The 22496-nt window shown below is 43.4% G+C and overlaps 1 protein-coding gene across 5 annotated transcripts in view; it reads right to left on the bottom strand.

Moving 5' to 3' along the window:
- The window catches only part of LOC106561878 (bifunctional glutamate/proline--tRNA ligase), a 58819-nt gene extending 44686 nt beyond the window's left edge, over window positions 1-14133 (bottom strand). For 4 of the 5 annotated variants that reach the window (XM_014126152.3, XM_014126154.3, XM_014126155.3 and 1 more), the window contains exons 1-7: window positions 13867-14133; window positions 5269-5353; window positions 4912-5011; window positions 4035-4191; window positions 707-852; window positions 404-492; window positions 140-266 (exon numbers count right to left, since the gene is read on the bottom strand). In XM_014126152.3, coding sequence (XP_013981627.1) covers window positions 140-266; window positions 404-492; window positions 707-852; window positions 4035-4191; window positions 4912-5011; window positions 5269-5353; window positions 13867-13909 — 747 coding nt within the window. In that variant the 5' untranslated portion in view covers window positions 13910-14133. Of the gene's footprint in view, window positions 1-139; window positions 267-403; window positions 493-706; window positions 853-4034; window positions 4192-4911; window positions 5012-5268; window positions 5354-13685; window positions 13723-13866 lie in introns of those variants that run through there. The other variant, XM_045688932.2, reaches the window with a different exon arrangement.
- Window positions 14134-22496: the final 8363 nt, after the last annotated feature.

Below are 22496 nucleotides of genomic sequence, written 5' to 3'. Positions count from 1 at the left end.
ATTGCCTCAATGTGTAAGCAATTCTTCAACGTGCATGTAGACAGTATTTTCACACTTGATGGTTTATAAATCAAGAGAAAATAACTGATATGAAACAATTTAGTTAACCAAAAGAAAATAGGGACATTTGGGGGAATACCTTCTCAAAGTCCTCCTTCTCCTTCTCAGGGTTGGTGTCGTCGAAGCGCATGATGAGCTTGCCCTTGAATGTCACCTGGTAGTGCTGGTTGAGCAGGGCAGCCTTGGCGTGGCCAATGTGCAGGTACCTGAGAGAGAGAGGAATAGAAATATTAATACAAGTAATAGCTATACATTTCCCCTTTTAAAATGTTAAAAATACATTCTCCTGTTTGTTCCTACTGAACACAACACTGTTGTTTTTTTGCCAAGTGGTGACACTCACCCGCTGGCCTCAGGGGGGAAGCGAACCACCACTTTTCCCATCTCGGCTCCTGGCAATTCCACAAACTTGCCCAAGTCCTGCTTCTTCTCCTGTTCCTCAGAGAGTAGGGACACAGAGAGGAGGATACAGTCAGATGGATTTGGGAATGCATGCATGCTTGATTTAAGTGTAAGTTTGTGTGAAGTGTGCAGATTTCAAGCTAGGACTCCACTCTTTACATTGGATTTACAGACAGAAATCCATTATTTCCAATGCAAAGAGGAGACATACAGCGAGTTTACCGTTGGCAATTGTGTTACTTACATCGGACTTGCGAGGAGTGGCCTTGCTGTTGGCATACTTGTTGCCCACTGCAGTAAAGGGCACCTGGGAGCCCAGGAAGGAAAACCAGCGAGCCACGTGAGAGAACGCCCCCGCCTGCTTCTGGATTGACTGCCACTCGTAGCTACCTGTACGGACACACGTGTGAGTGTGTAAGAGAGAAAGAGAGAGAACATACAACTGTCAAGTCCAAAATCAATGCCTAGCCTCGACCCCTCTACATCAGATAGATGTTATCAATATAGCTCTGTGCATCTAGTACAAGGTGCATCTAAATAGTTTAGTTTTTTAGATGCACACTATGTATATTTGCCTGCGCTATTATGTATGACTGTCTACACTGTCGTGACGTTGCCCTGTTGGGTGAGGTTTATGACCCCCCCCATAAATAACCTTTCCCCCTTTTCTCTCCACTCTACAGAATGGACTCTTGGAAATCCCTGTGTTACCACAAAGTACGGTATCATCAAAAGGTTGGGGAATGGAACAATATTTCCCTTTCTCAACCAGTTGAAAGTGTCCGTTGGTACTTAAAGAATATGATGTCAGATCAGTTGTTGTCTGGAACATTATATCTGATGATATGACGACAAATTGTATCTTGGAAAATCAACACATTCTCGTTAGATTCACATGGAATTGTTGTGCAATTTAAATATGAAACTCTGTGAGAAGATGAAATGTGATTTTAGCTTCTAAATGAGAGAATTGTTTTCATAAGTAAACTTATGCTCACTCAGTGGCCACGCTCAAGTGAACAGACATTGGTTGAGAACTATGAAACACACCCTTCTCTCCCGCAGTACAAAAGCCATTGACAGGAGTCAACCTCAGTTCCCGATGACATGAGGACTGGTGTCCATACGTTTGAAAGGGCTAATTTCAAATACAAAACTAAAGATATTGACATTTAGTTCCATGAAATGTTATAACTGCTGTCCTAACATTTAAAAGGGCGAATCTCAACGTGGAGCTGACGATCACCACACAGAAATGGTTAATTTCAACTAGACCAGCCAGAATACAGTGAGAGCTGATTGTGGCAACTTGGTATGAATGATTGAATGATTATTCCCTAAAGAAGAAGTGATAACTCAACGTCTAGGAGGTATCGGCTGCAGCTGTAAACGTACATGGCCTAAGAAAGGACAGACAATCTCCTAATAACGACAGGGTACTTTAACGCATCTGCTCTACAACACCACGACCAGAAAGATTCTTCAAAAAGGACAATGGCGATCTCTGCTTGGTGAACCAGTCTTCCATCTTCGACCCATCTATCGAAGCGCAGCTCAGAGTAAATAAATATATTGCATTTTCCTTTTCCGAATGGGCGGTTCTTAGAATGCATAAGATTCTGTATTTATGGTATGATAGCTTCTCAAGGTCCAATAGAGACCCAATCCCTTTGTCTTCCCTCTCTTTCATTGAAACCCAACCCCCTTCCTTTGTGTAACCAGCCATCATATCAGGTTAGCCAGCTAGGGGCTTTTTATGACAGGACAGATCATAAACTCAGCAAAAAAAGGAAGGTCCTCTCACTGTCAACTGCGTTTATTTTCAGCAAACTTAACATGTGTAAATATTTGTATGAACATAATAAGACTCAACAACTGAGACCTAAACTGAACAAGTTCACAGACATGTGACTAACAGAAATGGAATAATGTGTCCCTGAACAAAGGGGGGTTAAAAATCAAAAGTAACAGGATCTGATGTGGCCACCAGCTGCATTAAGTACTGCATTGCATCTCCTCCTCATGGACTGCACCAGATTTGCCAGTTCTTGCTGGAGATGTTACCCCACTCTTCCACCAAGGCACCTGCAAGTTCCCGGACATTTCTGGGGGGAAATGGCCCTAGCCCTCACCCTCCGATCCAACAGGTCCCAGACGTGCTCAATGGGATTGAGATCCGGGCTCTTCGCTATCCATGGCAGAACACTGACATTCCTGTCTTGCAGGAAATCACGCACAGAACGAACAGTATGGCTGGTGGCATTGTCATGCTGGAGGGTCATGTCAGGATGAGCCTGCAGGAAGGGTACCACATGAGGGAGGAGGTCTTCCCTGTAAAGCACAGCGTTGAGATTGCCTGCAATGACAACAAGCTCAGTCCAATGATGCTGTGACACACTGCCCCAGACCACGACGGACCCTCCACCTCCAAATCTATCCTGCTCCAGAGTACAAGACTCAGTGTAACGCTCATTCCTTCAAAGATAAACGCGAATCCGACCATCACCCCTGGTGAGACAAAACCGCCACTCGTCAGTGAAGACCACTTTTTGACAGTCCTGTCTGGTCCAGCGACGGTGGGTTTGTGCCCATAGGCGACGTTGTTGCCTGTGATGACTGGTGAGGACCTGCCTTACAACAGGCCCACAAGCCCCCAGTCCAGCCTCTCTCAGCCTATTGCGGACAGTCTGAGCACTGATGGAGGGATTGTGCATTCCTGGTGTAACTCGGGCAGTTGTTGTTGCCATCCTGTACCTGTCCCGCAGGTGTGATGTTCAGATGTACCGATTCTGTGCAGGTGTTGTTACACGTGGTCTGCCACTGCGAGAACGATCAGCTGTCCCTGTAGCGCTGTCTTAGGCGTCTCACAGTACGGACATTGCAATTTATTGCCCTGGCCACATCTGCAGTCCTCATGCCTCCTTGCAGCATGCCTAAGGCACGTTCACAGAGATGAGCAGGGACCCTGGGCATCTTTCTTTTGGTGTTTTTCAGAGTCATTAGAAAGGCCTCTTTAGTGTCCTAATTTTTCATAACTGTGACTTTAATTGCCTACCGTCTGTAAGCTGTTAGTGTCTTAACGACCGCTCAACAGGTGCATGTTCATTAATTGTTTATGGTTCATTGAACAATCATGGAAAACAGGGTTTAAACCCTTTACAATGAAGATCTGTATGTGTAATTCTGTGTGATTATTTAGGTATTTAGTAAATAAATAATTAAGCCAATTTGTGTATTGCTGATTCAACTTGTTAGCCAGGGTTCGTGCAGATAATCAGAATGAGACCAATCGAGGTGACAATTAATAATTGACTGCTACTGATATAAAAGATCGTCAGATCTTTAAGAGTGTGAATTCGGGAGATAACCGCTCTATATTACTTAATGCTTCCGTGGTGCCCCAGATTATTAATGGTTTAATTAAAACACGTAATCAATTAAACGTTAGGTAATCGATTTGATAAAATTGCATGTCATATAATTGAATCATAGTCAGAGACAAGACCCCATCCATCTTCGGTTATATAGTTAGACGCCCACTAGGGTCAGCTGGGTCACTGGGACTGACTGACCTTTGAGCGCGGCCCACACACAGAGGTCGGCCAGAGTCAGGCTGTGGCCCACCAGGAATGTGCGCAGAGCCAAGGCCTTGTCCAGCTCCTCCAGGGCTGTGGTTAGGCCCGACTGGCCACACACGCGCCGTGCACTGAACTCCAGCCAGTGGTCCACCTGGAGAGAGACAGAGGAGGGGATGAAGGGGAGGGTATTGAAAAAAAGAGACAGGTTGAGCAATAGTAAGGAGGGGAGGGGACCGAATGGCACACAATCTGAAATGCCTTAGATATAGCTGCATTGCAACTGATAAGACTCAAGTAATAATAAGTTGATCCATTGAATAGCAGTGAATGGCTGAATTAATTAATTTAGTGAGGGCCTCCCGAGTGGTGCAGCGGTCTAAGGCACTGCATCGCAGTGCTAGCTGCGTTACTACAGACCCGGGCTGTAGTCTCAGCCGGAAGCGACTGGGAGACTCATGAGGCGACGCACAATTGGCCCAGCGTCGTCTGGGTTAGGGGAGGGTTTGGCCGGCAGGGATGTCCTTGTCCCATCGCGCTCTAGTAATTCCTGTGGTGGGCCGGGCGCATGCACGCTGACATGGTCGCCAGGTGTACAGTGTTTCCTCCGACACATTGGTGTGGCTGGATTCTGGGTTAAGTGTGCATTGTGTCAAGAAGCGATGCGGCTTGGCGGGGTTCTGTTTCAGAGGACCTTCGCCTCTCCTGAGTCTGTACGGGACTACCAATTGGATATGATGAAAATTGAGAAAAAATGTATTTAGTGGGGCCTCCAAGCTCTGAGTTGAGTAGCCATAACACAGCTAATAATGCTGGGTAAATCTTAGGCAAGCCCAAGCACTTGGGAATCAGTGTGGCAGTGCTAGTCTGTCACCTCAGTTTGTTCCAGCATGTTGGAGCCGTACAAGCTCAGAGTGGGAGTCACACGGGCAAGGTAGCGAGTGATGGAGTTCACGTCGCTGAACTGCACTGACCTGTGGGAGAGAGGGGGAGAATAACCACTGTCAGCCAGACAAAAAGCTTGATTATTGCACAGTCAGTGCCTTATAAAACATCCTTATATAGGCCTAGTCACTATTGGTACTTTTGCAAAACACTAAACAGTGTCAAGTAGCTGAACCTAAAACGTAACAAATCCTTTACTCTCTCTTCACACATCAATGACACATTGTCATGAGAACATTTGTATAGAAAAAGCCATTGCTAGGTGTTGTGGTTGTTGTGTACTCACTCTGAGACATGGAGCTTGTTGTCTTTGCCCTCATCCACAGACAAGTTCACGCTGCCCTTCACATGCTCGGCTGCCAACAGCGCCCCTGCAGGCAAATAAAGTAATCAATGTAATTGGAATTTAAAGACCTCACCCGTCCTATCATGAATCCATTACTTGACAGAGTGCCTTAAATATAAAGTGGAAAGTGTGTGTGTGGATTTCATAACCCTTAGTTACGAGACTAAGCAAGTTCTAAAACACACAAAACGTTATGTTCTCACATTGTTGTGCGCCAGACAATGATGACACCCAAAGCCAATATGTGACCCGTTTCAAGAAGTCACTACTTGGCAGGAGAGGCATGAGTGTTTTTTTTGGCAGAAATGCCTTCTGGGACATGTTATTAAGGCACGTGAAAGTTAACACACTTGTATGGCATCTATAAATACAAATTGTTAAAATTACGAGCCTAGTAGGTTTAGCCACAGAAAAGGACAGGAACCTTCCCGATAGCCATGACTGGCTGTGCTAATGGATAGGCTGGACATGCCTAGAGATGAGTTCGGATTGGTCTGCCATGTAGCGCGCTTCTGTCTATAACCAGTGATGCAAACTTAGCAATTTTGTTGCTAGATTTAGAAACTTTTCAGACTACCCTGGCAACTTTTTTTTTTTTTTTTTTTAAACAGCACCGAGCAACAAATTTAGCTACTTTTAAAAATGTATTTTGAACTTTTAGCAACTTTTGAAAAGTGACTCAAACGCTAAAATACATGCATTTTCCCTCTAAATGACACAAATATGATTTTCTCTGTCACACACTCAGTCACAACACACGTGCCTGGCTGCGAAAGTGCATTGTGAGTGACGTCAGCAGCAGGCGCTCGGCTCGTGCACAGGCAGCAGCAGGCCAGCAGCAATTTCAGTAAATTGCAAATCATTGTTGGCTGACTGCAGCAGCACGAGTTCGACAAGCCAAACCCAATGAATATAGTTGGTCACGAATGTTTGATCTTGAACAGAACTTACAACATCAATCAACATGTCTCAATCAGAATTGTACAGCCAGAAGTAAAAAAAAGAGTGGCAGTCTGTACCTGAACAAATGTCAAATCATATTTTTTGCGGAGGTGGCAAGTCAATTTGAGTAACGTTATTGTGTATTCTACGTAATGACGCAGTTTTACGTTATCACGCAATAACATCACAACGTCATTTAGCAACTTTTAGCAACAAATCAACCTGCCTCTAGCAACTTACCCTGAAAATTTGTTGGCAACACTGTCTATAACATTAGCTGCTCAGTATGTGTAGACAATCCTTGCTACCGCAGCTTTTTTGAAAAATATAACATTAGCCATGGAAAACTATAAAAGTGTTGCTACTGCGCTCAAAATTGCTGCCCGGAAAAGACACGCTGCTGTGAAGTATTCATCCATGTATATGGGTAAGAGTCTAACTACATTTTAAGATATTATACATTTCTAATTTTGTCAGAAAGTTGTTTTCCTTGCAAGTTAAAGCGTACTGTTAGCAAGCAAGCGAACATTAGCTTGCTGGCTCGCTAGCTAACATTACATGATCTAGTAGTAATATTATTTCTCAGAAATCCATTTGCATTGCTAGTTATAGCCTAATGTTAGCTAGCTAGTTAACAATGAACCTAGTTGGTTAACTTTAGCTACCTGCAGATTCATACTCCAGCGTTACATGCATGGTGGCTAGCTATGACAATGCGTTCGTACTGTAGGTATGGGTAAGGATTGTGGTTTACTGTTTACCTACCTACCTAAAACGACTTAATAGGTGTAGACAAAGAAGAGCTCTCCAGTAGGCATACCAAAACATTCAAGGTCCATTTTTATCAAAAGGAGGGTTCATTACCTTTGAAATCAGAATTACTTTCCCATTGTTCCTCAACTGCAGTGTATGATATACCATTTTGTTGATCTGAATCTACTTTTACCCAATGTAAAAAAAAGAAACAAGATTTAAAATGTTGCTACATAAGACCGAATTGAGGCGGTCGGTCTAATTGACAAAAGTCTGTCAACTGTCAACTAGGGCCGGGACAATACCAGTATCACAATCCTCGTTAGCATCATGGCAAGGAAACAAAACACGAAGCAGAACTGACTTCTTGATGAAAAACAACCCTAAATGTTGGAAACAAACATGATTATGATATCATCCAGAATGCTTGTGTTTGGCATTTTAGACTAGCTAGTATGCATACTTAAGAAACTTGCCAAACTTGTTCTGTGACAAAAGTCACAAGAGTGGTTTCGGTTGTTTTTGTGTACTCAACAGCTTTGAACTGTGAATAACTTCCCATCAACAGGTCAATGATAAATTATACATGCAAAAATTCTGATTCGAATGCATAAACCAGTTAAAGTATTTCCAGCTGGTCTCATGTCATTTGCATCAGCAAGTTATTATTGCTAACGCCATGACAGCAACTATCCAAAGCAAAATATAGACTCAAATCAACTTTGTCACATGCGAATACAACAGGTGTAGACCTTACCGTGAAGTGCTTATTACAAGCTTAACCAACAATGCCGTTAAGAAAATATTTACTAACTAAAGTTAAAAAATAAGAGTAACGAGGCTATATACAGGGGCTAACGAGTCAATGTGCGGGGCCACAGGTTAGTCAAGGTAATTGATGTAATATGTAGAGTACCAGTCAAAAGTTTGGACACACCTACTCATTCAAGGGTATTTATTTTTTATATATTGTAGAATAATAGTGAAGATAAACTATAATAACACATATGGAATCATGTAGTAAACAAAAAAGCTTCACCTGGAATGCTTTTCCAACAGTCTTGAAGGAGTTCCCACATATGCTGAGCACTTGTTGACTGATTTTCCTTCACTCTGCGGTCCAACTCATCCCAAACCATCTCAATTGGGTTGAGGTCGGGTGATTGTGGAAGCCAGGTCATCTGATGCAGCACCATCACTCTCCTTGGTCAAATAGCCCTTAGACTGGAGGTGTGTTTTGGGTCATTTCCTTTTGAAAAACAAATGATATCCCATCTGGTTTGCGCTTAATGGGACTGGCGAATCACTGAAGAATGCTGTGGTAGCCATGATGGTTAAGTGTGCCTTGAATTCGAAATAAGTAACTGACCGTGTCACCAGCAAAGCAACCCCACACCAAAAATCTCACATTTGGACTCAGACCAAAGGACAGATTTCCACCGGTCTAATGTCCATTGCTTTTGTTTCTTGGACAAAGCAAGTCTCTTCTTCATTGGTGTCCTTTAGTAGTGGTTTCTTTGCAGCAATTCGACCATGAAGGCCTGATTCACGCAGTCTCCTCTGAACAGTTGATGTTGAGATGTGTCTGATACTTGAACTCTGAAGCACTTATTTGGGCTGCAATCTGAGGTTCAGTTAACTCTAATGAACTTATCCTCTGCAGCAGAGGTAACTCTGGGTCTTCCTTTCCTGTGGCGGTCCTCATGAGAGCCGGTTTCATCACAGCGCTTAGTGGTTTTTGTGACTGCACTTTAAAAAACAAAGTTCTTGACATTTTCCAGATTGACTGACATGTCTTAAAGTAATGATGGACTGTTATTTCTCTTTGCTTATTTGAGCTGTTATTGTCATAATATGGACTTGGTCTTTTACCAAATAGGGCAATCTTCTGTATACCACCCCTACCTTGTCACAACACAACTGATTGCCTCGAACTCATTAAGGAGGAAAGAAACTCCACAAATGAACTTTTAACAAGAAACACCTTGTGTGTAGAAATGCATTCCAGGTGACTACCACATGAAGCTGGTTGAGAGAATGCCAAGAGTGTGCAAAGCTGTCATCAAGGCAAAGGGTGGATACTTTGAAGAATCTCAAAAAAAGCATTCCAGGAGAAGCTTTTTTGGTTACTACATGATTCCATGTGTTTACATAGTTTTGATGTCTTCACTATTATTCTACAATGTAGAAAAAAAAATAAAGATACAGAAAACTCTTATGAGTAGATGTCCAAACTTTTGACTGCTACTGTACATGTAGATAGTCACTTAATACCTATGCATAGATACTAAAACAGTGAGGATCAGCTGTGTAAAAATGGAGGGGGGGGGGGGGGGGGGGGAGTCAATGCAAATAGTCCGGATAGCCATTTGATTAGCAGTCTCAGGGCTTGGGGGTAGAAGCTGTTAAGAAGCCTTCTGGACCTAGACTTGGTACTCAGGTATCGCTTGCCGTGCGGTAGCAGAGAGAACAGTCTATGATTAGGGTGGCTGGATCATCTTGAACCATGTGTGAAAATGACTTAAGATGCAGCCATCTTATGACCTTGCAAGAAACATTTCGCAAATGTTTTAATTAACCAGATAGCCATTTACTCACCAAATATGCACCTGAGGTACCTACAGTTGAAGTCGGAAGTTTACATACACATAGGTTGGAGTCATTAAAAATATTTTTTTTTCAACCACTCTACAAATTTCTTGTTAACAAACTATAGTTTTAGCAAGTCGGTTAGGACATCTACTTTGTGCATAAAACAAGTAATTTTTCCAACAATTGTTTACAGGCAGATTATTTCACTTAATCACTTAATTTCAGTGGGTCAGAAGTTACATACGAGGTGACTGTGCCTTTAAACAGCTTGGAAAATTCCAGAAAACGATGTCATGGCTTTAGAAGATTCTGATAGGGTAATTGACATCATTTGAGTCAATTGGAGGTGTACCTGTGGATGTATTTCAAGGCCTACCTTCAAACTCAGTGCCTCTTTGCTTGACATCACGGGAAAAATCAAAAGAAATCAGCCAAGACCTCAGAAAAAAATGGTAGACCTCCACAAGTCTGGTTCATCCTTGGGAGAAATTTCCAAACGCCTGAAGGTACCACGTTCATCTGTACAAACAATAGTACGCAGGTATAAACACCATAGGACCACACAGCCGTCATACAGCTCATGAAGGAGACGCATTCTGTCTCCTAGAGATGAACGTACTGTGGTGCGAGAAGTGCAAATCAATCCCAGAACAACAGCAAAGGACCTTGTGAAGATGCTGGAGGAAACAGGTACAAAAGTATCTATATCCACAGTAAAACGAGTCCTATATCGACTTAACCTGAAAGGCCGCTCAGCAAGGAAGAAGCCACTGCTCCAAAACCGCCATAAAAAAGCCAGACTACGGTTTGCAACTGCACATGGGGACAAAGATCGTACTTTTTGGAGAAATGTCCTCTGATCTGACGAAACAAAAATAGAACTGTTTGGCCATAATGACCATCGTTATGTTTGGAGGAAAAAGGGGGAGGCTTGCAAGCCGAAGAACACCATCCCAACCGTAAAGCACGGGGGTGGCAGCATCATGTTGTGGGGGTGCTTTGCTGCAGGAGGGACTGGTGCACTTCACAAAATAGATGGCATCATCAGGAGAAGGGCAAATTATGTGGATATATTGAAGCAACATCTCAAGACATCAGTCAGGAAGTTAAAGCATGGTTGCAAATGGTTCTTCCAAATGAAGAATGACCACAAGCATACTTCCAAAGTTGTGGCAAACTGGCTTAAGGACAACAAAGTCAAGATATTGCAATGGCCATCACAAAGCCCTGACCTCAATCCTATAGGAAATGTGTGGGCAGAACTGAAAAACCGTGTGTGAACAAGAAGGCCTACAAACCTGACTCAGTTACACCAGCTCTGTCAGGACGAATGGGCCAAAATTCACCCAACTTATTGTGGGAAGCTTGTGGAAGGCAATGTGAAACATTTGACCCAAGTTTAAATTGTTTAAGGCAAACGCTACCATACACTCAATTTGTATATGTAAACTTCTGACCCACTGGGAATGTGATGAAATAAATAAAAGCTGAAATAAATCATTCCCTCTACTATTATTCTGACATTTCACATTCTTAAAATAAAGTGGTGATCCTAACTGACCTAAGACAGGGAATTTTTACTTGGATTAAATGTCAGGAATTGTCAAACTGAGTTTAAATGTATTTGGCTAAGGTGTACGTAAACTTCTGACTTCAACTGTTTTCCGGTCCAAAAACAATACATTACATTTTTTTCCTTTTGATAGTACATTTATTTCTTGCAGTATTACTTTACTGCCTTATTGCAAACAGGATGCATGTTTTGGAATATGTATTATGTACAGGCTCCCTTCTTTTCACTCTCTCAATGAGGTTAGTATTGCGTAGTAACTACAATGTTGTTGATCCATTTTCAGTTCTCCTATTACAGCCAGTCGCCATTGGTCTCATGGTAAAAACCCTGAGCAGTTTCCTTCCTCTCCGGCAACTGAGTTCGGAAGGACGCCTGTGTCTTTGTAGTGACTGGGTGTATTGAGACATCATCCAAAGTATAATTAGTAACTTCACCATGCTCAAAAGGGATATTCTTTTTTTCCCCCCACCTACCAATTGGTGCCCTTCTTTGCCAGGCATTGAAAACCTCCCTGGTGTTTGTGGTTGAATCTGTGCTTGAAATTCCCTGCTCGACTTTGAAGGACCTTACAGATAATTGTAAACTCATCAAAAAAAAGAAAACGGCCCTTTTCCAGGACCCTGTCTTTCAAAGACAATTTGTAAAAAAAAAGTCAAAATAACTTCACAGATCTTCATTGTAAAGGGTTTAAACACTGTTTCCCATGCTTGTTCAATGAACCATAAACAATTAATGAACATGCACCTGTGGAACGGTCGTTAAGACACTAACAGCTTACAGATGGTAGGCAATTAAGGTCACAGTTATGAAAAATTAGGACACTAAAGAGGCCTTTCTAGTGACTCTGAAAAACACCAAAAGAAAGATGCCTAGGGTCCCTGCTCATCTGTGTAAACGTGCCTTACGCATGCTGCAAGGAGGCATGAAGACTGCAGATGTGGCCAGGGCAATAAATTGCAATGTCCATACTGTGAGACGCCTAAGACAGCGCTACAGGGAGACAGGACGGACAGCTGATCATCCTCACTGTGGCTGACCATGTGTAACAACACCTGCACAGGTTCGGTACATCTGAACATCACACCTGTGGGACAGGTACAGGATGGCAACAACAACTGCCCAAGTTACACCAGGAACGCACAATACCTCCATCTGTGCTCAGGCTGTCCGCAATAGGCTGAGAGAGGCTGGACTGAGGGCTTGTAGGCCTGTTTTAAGGCAGGTCTTCACAGGCAACAATGTCGCCCATAGGCACAAACCCAACGTCGCTGGACCAGACAGGACTGGCAAAAACTGCTCTTCACTGATGAGTCGCGGTTTTGTCTCACTAGGGGTGATGGTCAGATTCGCGTTTATCATTGAAGGAATGAGCGTTACACCGAGGCTTGTACTCTGGAGCGGGATCGATTTGGAGGTGGAGGGTCCGTCGTGGTCTGGGGCGGTGTGTCACAGCATCATCGGACTGAGCTTTGTTGTCATTGTATTCCCCCCAGAAATGTCCGGGAAGGTGCCTTGGTGGAAGAGTGGGGTAACGTCTCACAGCAAGAACTGGCAAATCTGGTGCAGTCCATGAGGAGGAGATGCAATGCAGTACTTAATGCAGCTGGTGGCCACATCAGATCCTGACTGTTACTTTTGATTTTGAACCCCCCCTTTGTTCAGGGACACATTATTCCATTTCTGTTAGTCACATGTCTGTGAACTTGTTCAGTTTATGTCTCAGTTGTTGAATCTTATGTTCATACAAATATTTACACATGTTAAGTTTGCTGAAAATAAAACGCAGTTGACAGTGAGACGACCTTCCTTTTTTTGCTGAGTTTGTGTGCAGTACAGAGATGGGGTAGTCATTAAAAAACTCCTGTTACACACCATTGCACACAGTTAGTCCATGCAATTTATCTGACTTGTTTATCAATTTTTTACTCCTTAAGTTATTTAGGCTTGCCATAAAAGGGGTTGAATACTTATAGATTCAATATATTTCAGCTTTATTTTGTAAACATTTCTAAAATATAATTCCACGTTGACATGTTGGCGTATCGTGTGTAGATCAGTGACAAAATATACATGTAATCCATTTAAAAATGTCGGCTGTAACAACAAAATATGGGAGAGGTCAAGGGGAGTGAATATTTTATGGTACTGTACCGGGCGAAACAAAAGTAAATTACGATAGTTGCAGGCAGGGCAGGTATTTCGTGAGTAACGAACGCGTTGACATACAGTAAGTCAACGCTTGCAGAGCTGTCTAATGGGAAGATGACTAGAAGCATTCTGGGCAGAAAGATCATCTCGTCATATTCATCGTCGGTCCACATCCCATCTACCGTAGCTTCATTATTAAGCTAGCTATGTTAGCTGTGTTGTGACTTATTTAGCAGACATTTCCAACGACTATCGTTACATCATGCATTGAGAACATAAAATAAAATGTCTAACTAGCTAGGATTAATTTACTTTATGAAATACCAACATAACATTTATAATTACTTACTTCCTGGTGATAGTTTCGACATTGTGTCACGACAACAGAAGTCTAGCTAGCTCTCAGTAGCTATAATGAACTGTCATCACGGACCCTCACTGTCAGACGACACATGCTAGCTTACTTTTACTAGCCAAAGATTCTTATCCATATTTTAGCTTTACCTAGCAAACAATACTATCACGCTTACCTAAAGGAGGGTTGCTACTGTTGATGGTAAGGTTTAAAGCCATGCTTTCTCTTCCCTTTCTGTTCGTGATGGCTCTCGCACTGTCCAGAAGCTTTTCGAAAGTCTGCTCTCCGACAACACTCTCTTCAAGCAAAGATTATGGATATACTGACAAGATACTTGCCTATCCGCCCTAACAATGACAGTCGTTGTCCACAAAGCGGCACGGCGAACCGTCTAGCTCCCGCCTATCCTTTCTTTGGATTGGTGGATACATCTAATTATTTTCACCTATTTTGAATGATAAACTGTGTGGTTCGATCCCTGAATGCTGATTGGCTGACAGCCGTGGTACATCAGACCATATATAACGGGTGTGACAAAATGTGTGTTTTTACTGCTCTAATTCACTTTTATAATAGCAATAAGGCACCTCGGGGGGTTGTGGTATATGGCTAATATACCACGGCTTTGAGTCATGCCTAAGAACAGCCCTTAGCCGTGGTATATTGGCCATATACCACACCCCGTCGGGACTTTAACTTAAATATTCGATGAGGGTTGTTGACGTCAACCGCCTGTATTCATTGGAGAGAGAGAGATGCTTTGCTACTTGCCTCAAACATGAATATGCATTCTCGAGACAACTCCGATATAAAGTGTTTATTTCTCAGTTGCCAGGATGTCACGTATCCTACTTATGTCAGTACAGTCGTATGCATTACGAAACATCTATTCGATTAAATAAACCTCACGTAGCAAATAAACCATGAATTTCTTTGGTGATCAAATTCGACACTCTCTCATCGACCTCCATACAAAAAAACGAATTCCTTGGTCGGTGAAAAAACGCCACCTGCTGGAGGGAGACAGATTTTCAGATGAGTTTGGGCTCTCTTCCTCTTTCTCTTCGTCTCTGCTTCAACCAAAAGCCACACCGGCTACAAGCAGCCCAGCTTCTTTGAGTATGTGCAACGGTTTTAGGAACCCTCTTGGAATTAGTGTAGAGAAGAACCGTTCCACTACTTTAAGTCGTGGCCAAAGAGTTTGGCCTTTTCCTCGGGTATGGTTTAGGAATAATATAATTACAAAAAGGCATATTACTTATGATTATTAGCTACCTATCTACGCCAAGAGGTCGTCACTAGTTACCACAGTCAAAGTCATAAACCCCGCCTATTTCTACAATTTCTCTTCTTAATATCTGACCTCAACCCTAACCTTAACCACAATGCTAATCTTATGACTAATCTTATGTATTTGTAACTTTTCAAATAAATAAAACGGGAGAAAGAAAAGTGGAGGCATATAACCTTTAGTTTAGTTTTAGCAAAGATATGAATTGTGTGGTAAAAGCAAAGGTGTGTGGTATTTTAATCAAAGGTGTAAGGATATTTCTACAGTAGTGGCCAAATATATTGGCACCCTTGCACTTAAATTTTTTTTTTGAAATCCCTATTTCTTCTCAAATAAGTTTGGTCTCCACACCTTGTTATTGGATTTTAGTTTAGAATTTTTATTTTGAAAATAACAGTGGGGTAAATGACTTAAGTAAACATACCCCCCAAAATGTAAATATTAGTTCAAAGTATCAGAACTTTACTTTGCTATTTATATTTTTGACAACTTTACCTCCACTACATTCCAAAATAAAATATGTACTCTTTACTCCCATACATTTTACCTGACACCCAAAAGTACTAGTTACATTTCTAATGCTCAGGCAGGACAGCAATATGGTCGAATTCAAGCACCTATCAATATAACACATTGTCATTCCTACTGCCTCTGATCTGGCGGACTCACTCAACACAAATACTGTGTTTGTAAATGATGTCTCGGTGTGGGAGTGTGCCTCTGTCTGTCCGTAAATAAATAAAAAATGAGAAAATCATCCCGTCTGGTTTGATAAATATAAGGAATTTGATGTATAGCATTTACTTTTATTCAGGTATCACAATTGAGTACTTTTTCCACCACTGGAAAATAAAGACAAATGGCATGGACAAAATGATTGGCACCCCAGGCTTAGTTGCACAGCCTGTGTGTGTGTGTGTGTGTGTGTGTGTGTGTGTGTGTGTGTGTGTGTGTGTGTGTGTGTGTGTGTGTGTGTGTGTGTGTGTGTGTGTGTGTGTGTGTGTGTGTGTGGTGAAGCCCTTCATTGCCATTCACTGTCGTGAGCTATCAAGGTCATTTTAGGGAATAGAAATGAAGGAAGGAGGGAAATAAAGTTAAGACTTTCTGGGGGTTTTTGAATGATGTGGAGGGAAGCCCTTGTGGAGGGAATTGACCTCACTAAACAGGTAAGAGAAATGAGAAAGGCAAGGAGAGGTAGACTGTCAGTTAACTTTTTTAACCATTTAAGTAAAGCCTACTAATAATAAGACCATACATTTTGATGTAGACACCAATGGGACTTCTTGTCCCCTTCGCCAGACCTATATGATTTTCATAAAGGGTTGAAGACGGAAGTTTACATACACCTTAGCCAATTACATTTAAACTCAGTTTTTGAGAATTCCTGACATTTAATCCTAGTAAAAATTCCCTGTCTTAGGTCAGTTAGGATCACCACTTTATTTTAAGAATATGAAATGTCAGAATAATAGTAGAGAGAATGATTTATTTCAGCTTTTATTTCTTTTATCACATTCCCAGTGGGTCAGAAGTTTACATACACTCAATTAGTATTTGGTAGCATTGCCTTTAAAATGTTTAACTTAGGTCAAACATTTCGGGTAGCCTTCCACAAGCTTCCAACAAAGAGTTGGGTGAATTATGGCCCATTCCTCCTGACAGAGCTGGTAAAACTGAGTCAGGTTTGTAGGCCTTCTTGTTCACACACAGTTTTTCAGTTCTGCCCACACATTTCCTATAGGATTGAGGTCAGGGCTTTGTGATGGCCATTGCAATATCTTGACTTTGTTGTCCTTAAGCCAGTTTGCCACAACTTTGAAAGCATGCTTAGGGTCATTGTCCATTTGGAAGACCCATTTGCAACCATGCTTTAACTTCCTGACTGATGTCTTGAGATGTTGCTTCAATATATCCACATAATTTTCCCTTCTCCTGATGATGCCATCTATTTTGTGAAGCGCACCAGTCCCTCCTGCAGCAAAGCACCCCCACAACATGATGCTGCCACCCCCGTGCTTCACGGTTGGGATGGTATTCTTCGGCTTGCAAGCCTCCCCCTTTTTCCTCCAAACATAACGATGGTCATTATGGCCAAACAGTTCTATTTTTGTTTCGTCAGATCAGAGGACATTTCTTCAAAAAGTATGATCTTTGTCCCCATTTCCAGTTGCCAACCGTAGTCTGGCTTTTTTATGGCGGTTTTGGAGCAGTGGCTTCTTCCTTGCTGAGCGGCCTTTCAGGTTATGTCAATATAAGACTCGTTTTACTGTGGATATAGATACTTTTGTACCTGTTTCCTCCATCATCTTCACAAGATCCTTTGCTGTTGTTCTGGGATTGATCTGCACTTTTCGCACCAAAGTACCTTCATCTCTAGGAGACAGAACGCGTCTCCTTCCTGAGCGGTGTGACAGCTGCGTGGTCCTATGGTGTTTGTATTTGTGTGCTATTGTTTGTACAGATGAACGTGGTACCTTCAGGTGTTTGGAAATTGCTCCCAATGATGAGCCAGACCTGTGGAGGTCTACAATTTTTTTCTTCTGAGGTCTTGGCTGATTTCTTTTGATTTTCCCATGATGTCAAGCAAAGAGGCACTGAGTTTGAAGGTAGGCCTTGAAATACATCCACAGGTACACCTCCAATTGACTCAAATGATGTCAATTAGCCTGTCAGAAGCTTCTAAAGTCATGACATCATTTTCTGGAATTTTCCAAGCTGTTTAAAGGCACAGTCAACTTAGAGTATGTAAACTTCTGACCCACTGGAATTGTGATACAGTGAATTATAAGTGAAATAATCTGCCTGTAAACAATTGTTGGAAAAATTACTTGTGTCATTCACAAAGTAGATGTCCTAACCGACTTGCTAAAACTATAGTTTGCTAACAAGAAAGTGGTTGAAAAACGAGTTTTAATGACTCCAACCTAAGTGTATGTAAACTTCCGACTTCAACTGTATGCATTGTAGATTACCTAACTGTGGGGGAAAAATTCTAAAAAAAGTATCATATAGCTGACGACTAGATCAGCTGTGTTGGGCGCAGTCCATTCAGCACCATGCCACGGAGCTCCACTATGTGTTTCCCAAAGTTGGTCCGGGGGCCACCATTGTTAATGTTGTAAATCGCTATTGTAGCTGGAAACGGCAGATTTTTTATGGAATATCTACATAGGCTTACAGAGGCCCATTATCAGCAACTATCACTCTTGTGTTAGCTAATCCAAGTTTATCATTTTAAAATGCAAATTGATCATTAGAAAACCCTTTTGCAATTATGTTAGCACAGCTGAAAACTGTTGTCCTGATTAAAGAAGCAATAAAACTTACCTCTGTCCAGTGTCTTGGTTCTTTTGCCCATCTTAATCTTTTCTTTTTATTGGCCAGTCTGAGATATGGCTTTTTCTTTGCAACTCTGCCTAGAAGGCCAACATCCCGGAGTCGCCTCTTCACTGTTGACGTTGAGACTGTTGCTTTGCGGGTACTATTTAATGAAGCTGCCAGCTGAGGACTTGTGAGGCATCTATTTCTCAAACTAGACACTCTAATGTACTCTTGCTCAGTTCTGCACCGGGGCCTCCCACTCTTCTTTCTTTTCTGGTTAGAGCCAGTTTTCGCTGTTCTGTGAAGGGAGTAGTACACAGCATTGTACGAGATCTTCAGTTTCTTGGCAATTTCTCACATGGAATAGCTTTCATTTCTTAGAACAAGAATAGACTGACGAGTTTCAGAAGAAAGTTCTTTGTTTCTGCCCACTTTGACCCTGTAATCGAACACACAAATACTGATGCTCCAGATACTCAACTAGTCTAAAGAAGGCCAGTTTTATTGCTTCTTTAATCAGAACAACAGCTTTCAGCTGTACTAACAAAATTGCAGAAGGCTTTCTAATGATCAATTAGCCTTTTAAAATGATAAACTTGGATTTGCTAACACAACGTGCCACTGGAGCACAGGAGTATTGGTTGCTCATAATGGGCCTCTGTATGCCTATGTAGATGTTCCATAAAAAATCAGCCGTTTCCAGCTACATTTACATTTACATTTAAGTCATTTAGCAGACGCTCTTAACCAGAGCGACTTACAAATTGGTGCATTCATCTTATGATATCCAGTGGAACAACCACTTTACAATAGTGCATCTAAATCTTTTAAGGGGGGGGGGTTACAAGGATTACTTTATCCTATCCTAGGTATTCCTTAAAGAGGTGGGGTTTCAGGTGTCTCCGGAAGGTGGTGATTGACTCCGCTGTCCTGGCGTCGTGAGGGAGCATGTTCCACCATTGGGGTGCCAGAGCAGCGAACAGTTTTGACTGGGCTGAGCGGGAACTGTGCTTCCTCAGAGGTAGGGGGGCCAGCAAGCCAGAGGTGGATGAACGCAGTGCCCTTGTTTGGGTGTAGGGCCTGATCAGAGCCTGAAGGTATGGAGGTGCCGTTCCCTTCACAGCTCCGTAGGCAATCACCATGGTCTTGTAGCGGATGCGAGCTTCAACTGGAAGCCAGTGGAGAGAGCGGAGGAGCGGGGTGACGTGAGAGAACTTGGGAAGGTTGAACACCAGACGGGCTGCGGCGTTCTGGATGAGTTGTAGGGGTTTAATGGCACAGGCAGGGAGCCCAGCCAACAGCGAGTTGCAGTAATCCAGACGGGAGATGACAAGTGCCTGGATTAGGACCTGCGCCGCTTCCTGTGTGAGGCAGGGTCGTACTCTGCGAATGTTGTAGAGCATGAACCTACAGGATCGGGTCACCGCCTTGATGTTAGTGGAGAACGACAGGGTGTTGTCCAGGATCACGCCAAGGTTCTTAGCACTCTGGGAGGAGGGGACAAGGGAGTTGTCAACCGTGATGGCGAGATCATGGAACGGGCAGTCCTTCCCCGGGAGGAAGAGCAGCTCCGTCTTGCCGAGGTTCAGCTTGAGCTGGTGATCCGTCATCCACACTGATATGTCTGACAGACATGCAGAGATGCGATTCGCCGCCTGGTTATCAGAAGGGGGAAAGGAGAAGATTAATTGTGTGTCGTCTGCATAGCAATGATAGGAGAGACCATGTGAGGATATGACAGAGCCAAGTGACTTGGTGTATAGCGAGAATAGGAGAGGGCCTAGAACAGAGCCCTGGGGGACACCAGTGGTGAGAGCGCATGGTGCGGAGACAGATTCTCGCCACGCCACCTGGTAGGAGCGACCTGTCAGGTAGGACGCAATCCAAGCGTGGGCCGCGCCGGAGATGCCCAACTCGGAGAGGGTGGAGAGGAGGATCTGATGGTTCACAGTATCAAAGGCAGCAGAAAGGTCTAGAAGGATGAGAGCAGAGGAGAGAGAGTTAGCTTTAGCAGTGCGGAGAGCCTCCGTGACACAGAGAAGAGCAGTCTCAGTTGAATGCCCAGTCTTGAAACCTGACTGATTAGGATCAAGAAGGTCATTCTGAGAGAGATAGCAGGAGAGCTGGCCAAGGACGGCACGTTCAAGAGTTTTGGAGAGAAAAGAAAGAAGGGATACTGGTCTGTAGTTGTTGACATCGGAGGGATCGAGTGTAGGTTTTTTCAGAAGGGGTGCAACTCTCGCTCTCTTGAAGATGGAAGGGACGTAGCCAGCGGTCAAGGATGAGTTGATGAGCGAGGTGAGGAAGGGGAGAAGGTCTCCGGAAATGGTCTGGAGAAGAGAGGAGGGGATAGGGTCAAGTGGGCAGGTTGTTGGGCGGCCGGCCGTCACAAGACGTGAGATTTCATCTGGAGAGAGAGGGGAGAAAGAGGTCAAAGCACAGGGTAGGGCAGTGTGAGCAGGACCAGCGATGTCGTTTGACTTAGCAAACGAGGATCGGATATCGTCAACCTTCTTTTCAAAATGGTTGACGAAGTCATCTGCAGAGAGGGAGGAGGGGAGGAGGGGGAGGAGGATTCAGGAGGGAGGAGAAGGTAGCAAAGAGCTTCCTTGGGTTAGAGGCAGATGCTTGGAATTTAGAGTGGTAGAAAGTGGCTTTAGCAGCAGAGACAGAAGAGGAGAATGTAGAGAGGAGGGAGTGAAAGGATGCCAGGTCCGCAGGGAGGCGAGTTTTCCTCCATTTCCGCTCGGCTGCCCGGAGCCCTGTTCTGTGAGCTCGTAGTGAGTCGTCGAGCCACGGAGCAGGAGGGGAGGACCGAGCCGGCCTGGAGGATAGGGGACAGAGAAAATCAAAGGATGCAGAAAGGGAGGAGAGGAGGGTTGAGGAGGCAGAATCAGGAGATAGGTTGGAGAAGGTTTGAGCAGAGGGAAGAGATGATAGGATGGAAGAGGAGAGAGTAGCGGGAGAGAGAGAGCGAAGGTTGGGACGGCGCAATACCATCCGAGTAGGGGCAGAGTGAGAAGTGTTGGATGAGAGCGAGAGGGAAAAGGATACAAGGTAGTGGTCGGAGATTTGGAGGGGAGTTGCAATGAGATTAGTGGAAGAACAGCATCTAGTAAAAATGAGGTCAAGCGTATTGCCTGCCTTGTGAGTAGGGGGGGAAGGTGAGAGGGTGAGGTCAAAAGAGGAGAGGAGTGGAAAGAAGGAGGCAGAGAGGAATGAGTCAAAGGTAGACGTGGGGAGGTTAAAGTCACCCAGAACTGTGAGAGGTGAGCCATCCTCAGGAAAGGAACTTATCAAGGCGTCAAGCTCATTGATGTACTCTCCAAGGGAACCTGGATAAATGATAAGGATGTTAAGCTTGAAAGGGCTGGTAAGTGTGACAGCATGGAATTCAACTGAGGAGATAGACAGATGGGTCAGGGGAGAAAGAGAGAATGTCCACTTGGGAGAGATGAGGATTCCAGTGCCACCACCCCGTTGGCTCGATGCTCTAGGGGTATGCAAGAACACGTGGGCAGACGAAGAGAGAGCAGTAGGAGTAGCAGTGTTATCTGTGGTAATCCATGTTTCCGTCAGCGCCAGGAAGTCTAGGGACTGGAGGGTAGCATAGGCTGAGATGAACTCAGCCTTGTTGGCTGCAGACCGGCAGTTCCAGAGGCTGCCGGAGACCTGGAACTCCACGTGGGTCGTGCGCGCTGGGACCACCAGGTTAGAGTGGCAGACAGCTACAATGGTCATTTACAACATTAACAATGTCTACACTGTATTTCTGATTAATTTGATGTTATTTTAATTGACAAACATTTTTGAACGGTAGTGTATGCCTTTTATTTCAATGCATGTGTAGGATTTATCTGGTATAGTTTGCATTTGCGGTCAGCTATTTTATTCACTGGTTACTTTCACAGTGATGGCGGTATTTGAAGTCAGCCTTGTTGTGACTTGGTAGCGTGTATTATGCATCTATTTCATGTTGCCATGTATGCGCAGTTCCACAAGTAGAGTTAATTTATGAGGAGGTTGAGTAGTGCTTGAAATTGTACACAGAGTTCCACAGACTTTAAACCTAATATAATTCTTGCTTGGAGTAATTTTTGTTTGTTTTTGCTGTTCTACAAAAATAATTTTAGAGATTTTGCCATACCCTAGGTTTAGCTGAACTGACGCCACCGCATTACAGATTACTATAA

The sequence above is a fragment of the Salmo salar genome, chromosome 11 (assembly GCF_965601325.2).
Source record: "Salmo salar chromosome 11, fSalSal1, whole genome shotgun sequence".
In the NCBI taxonomy this organism is placed as follows: Eukaryota; Metazoa; Chordata; class Actinopteri; order Salmoniformes; family Salmonidae; genus Salmo; species Salmo salar.
This window is presented reverse-complemented; position numbering and strand designations above follow the sequence as displayed.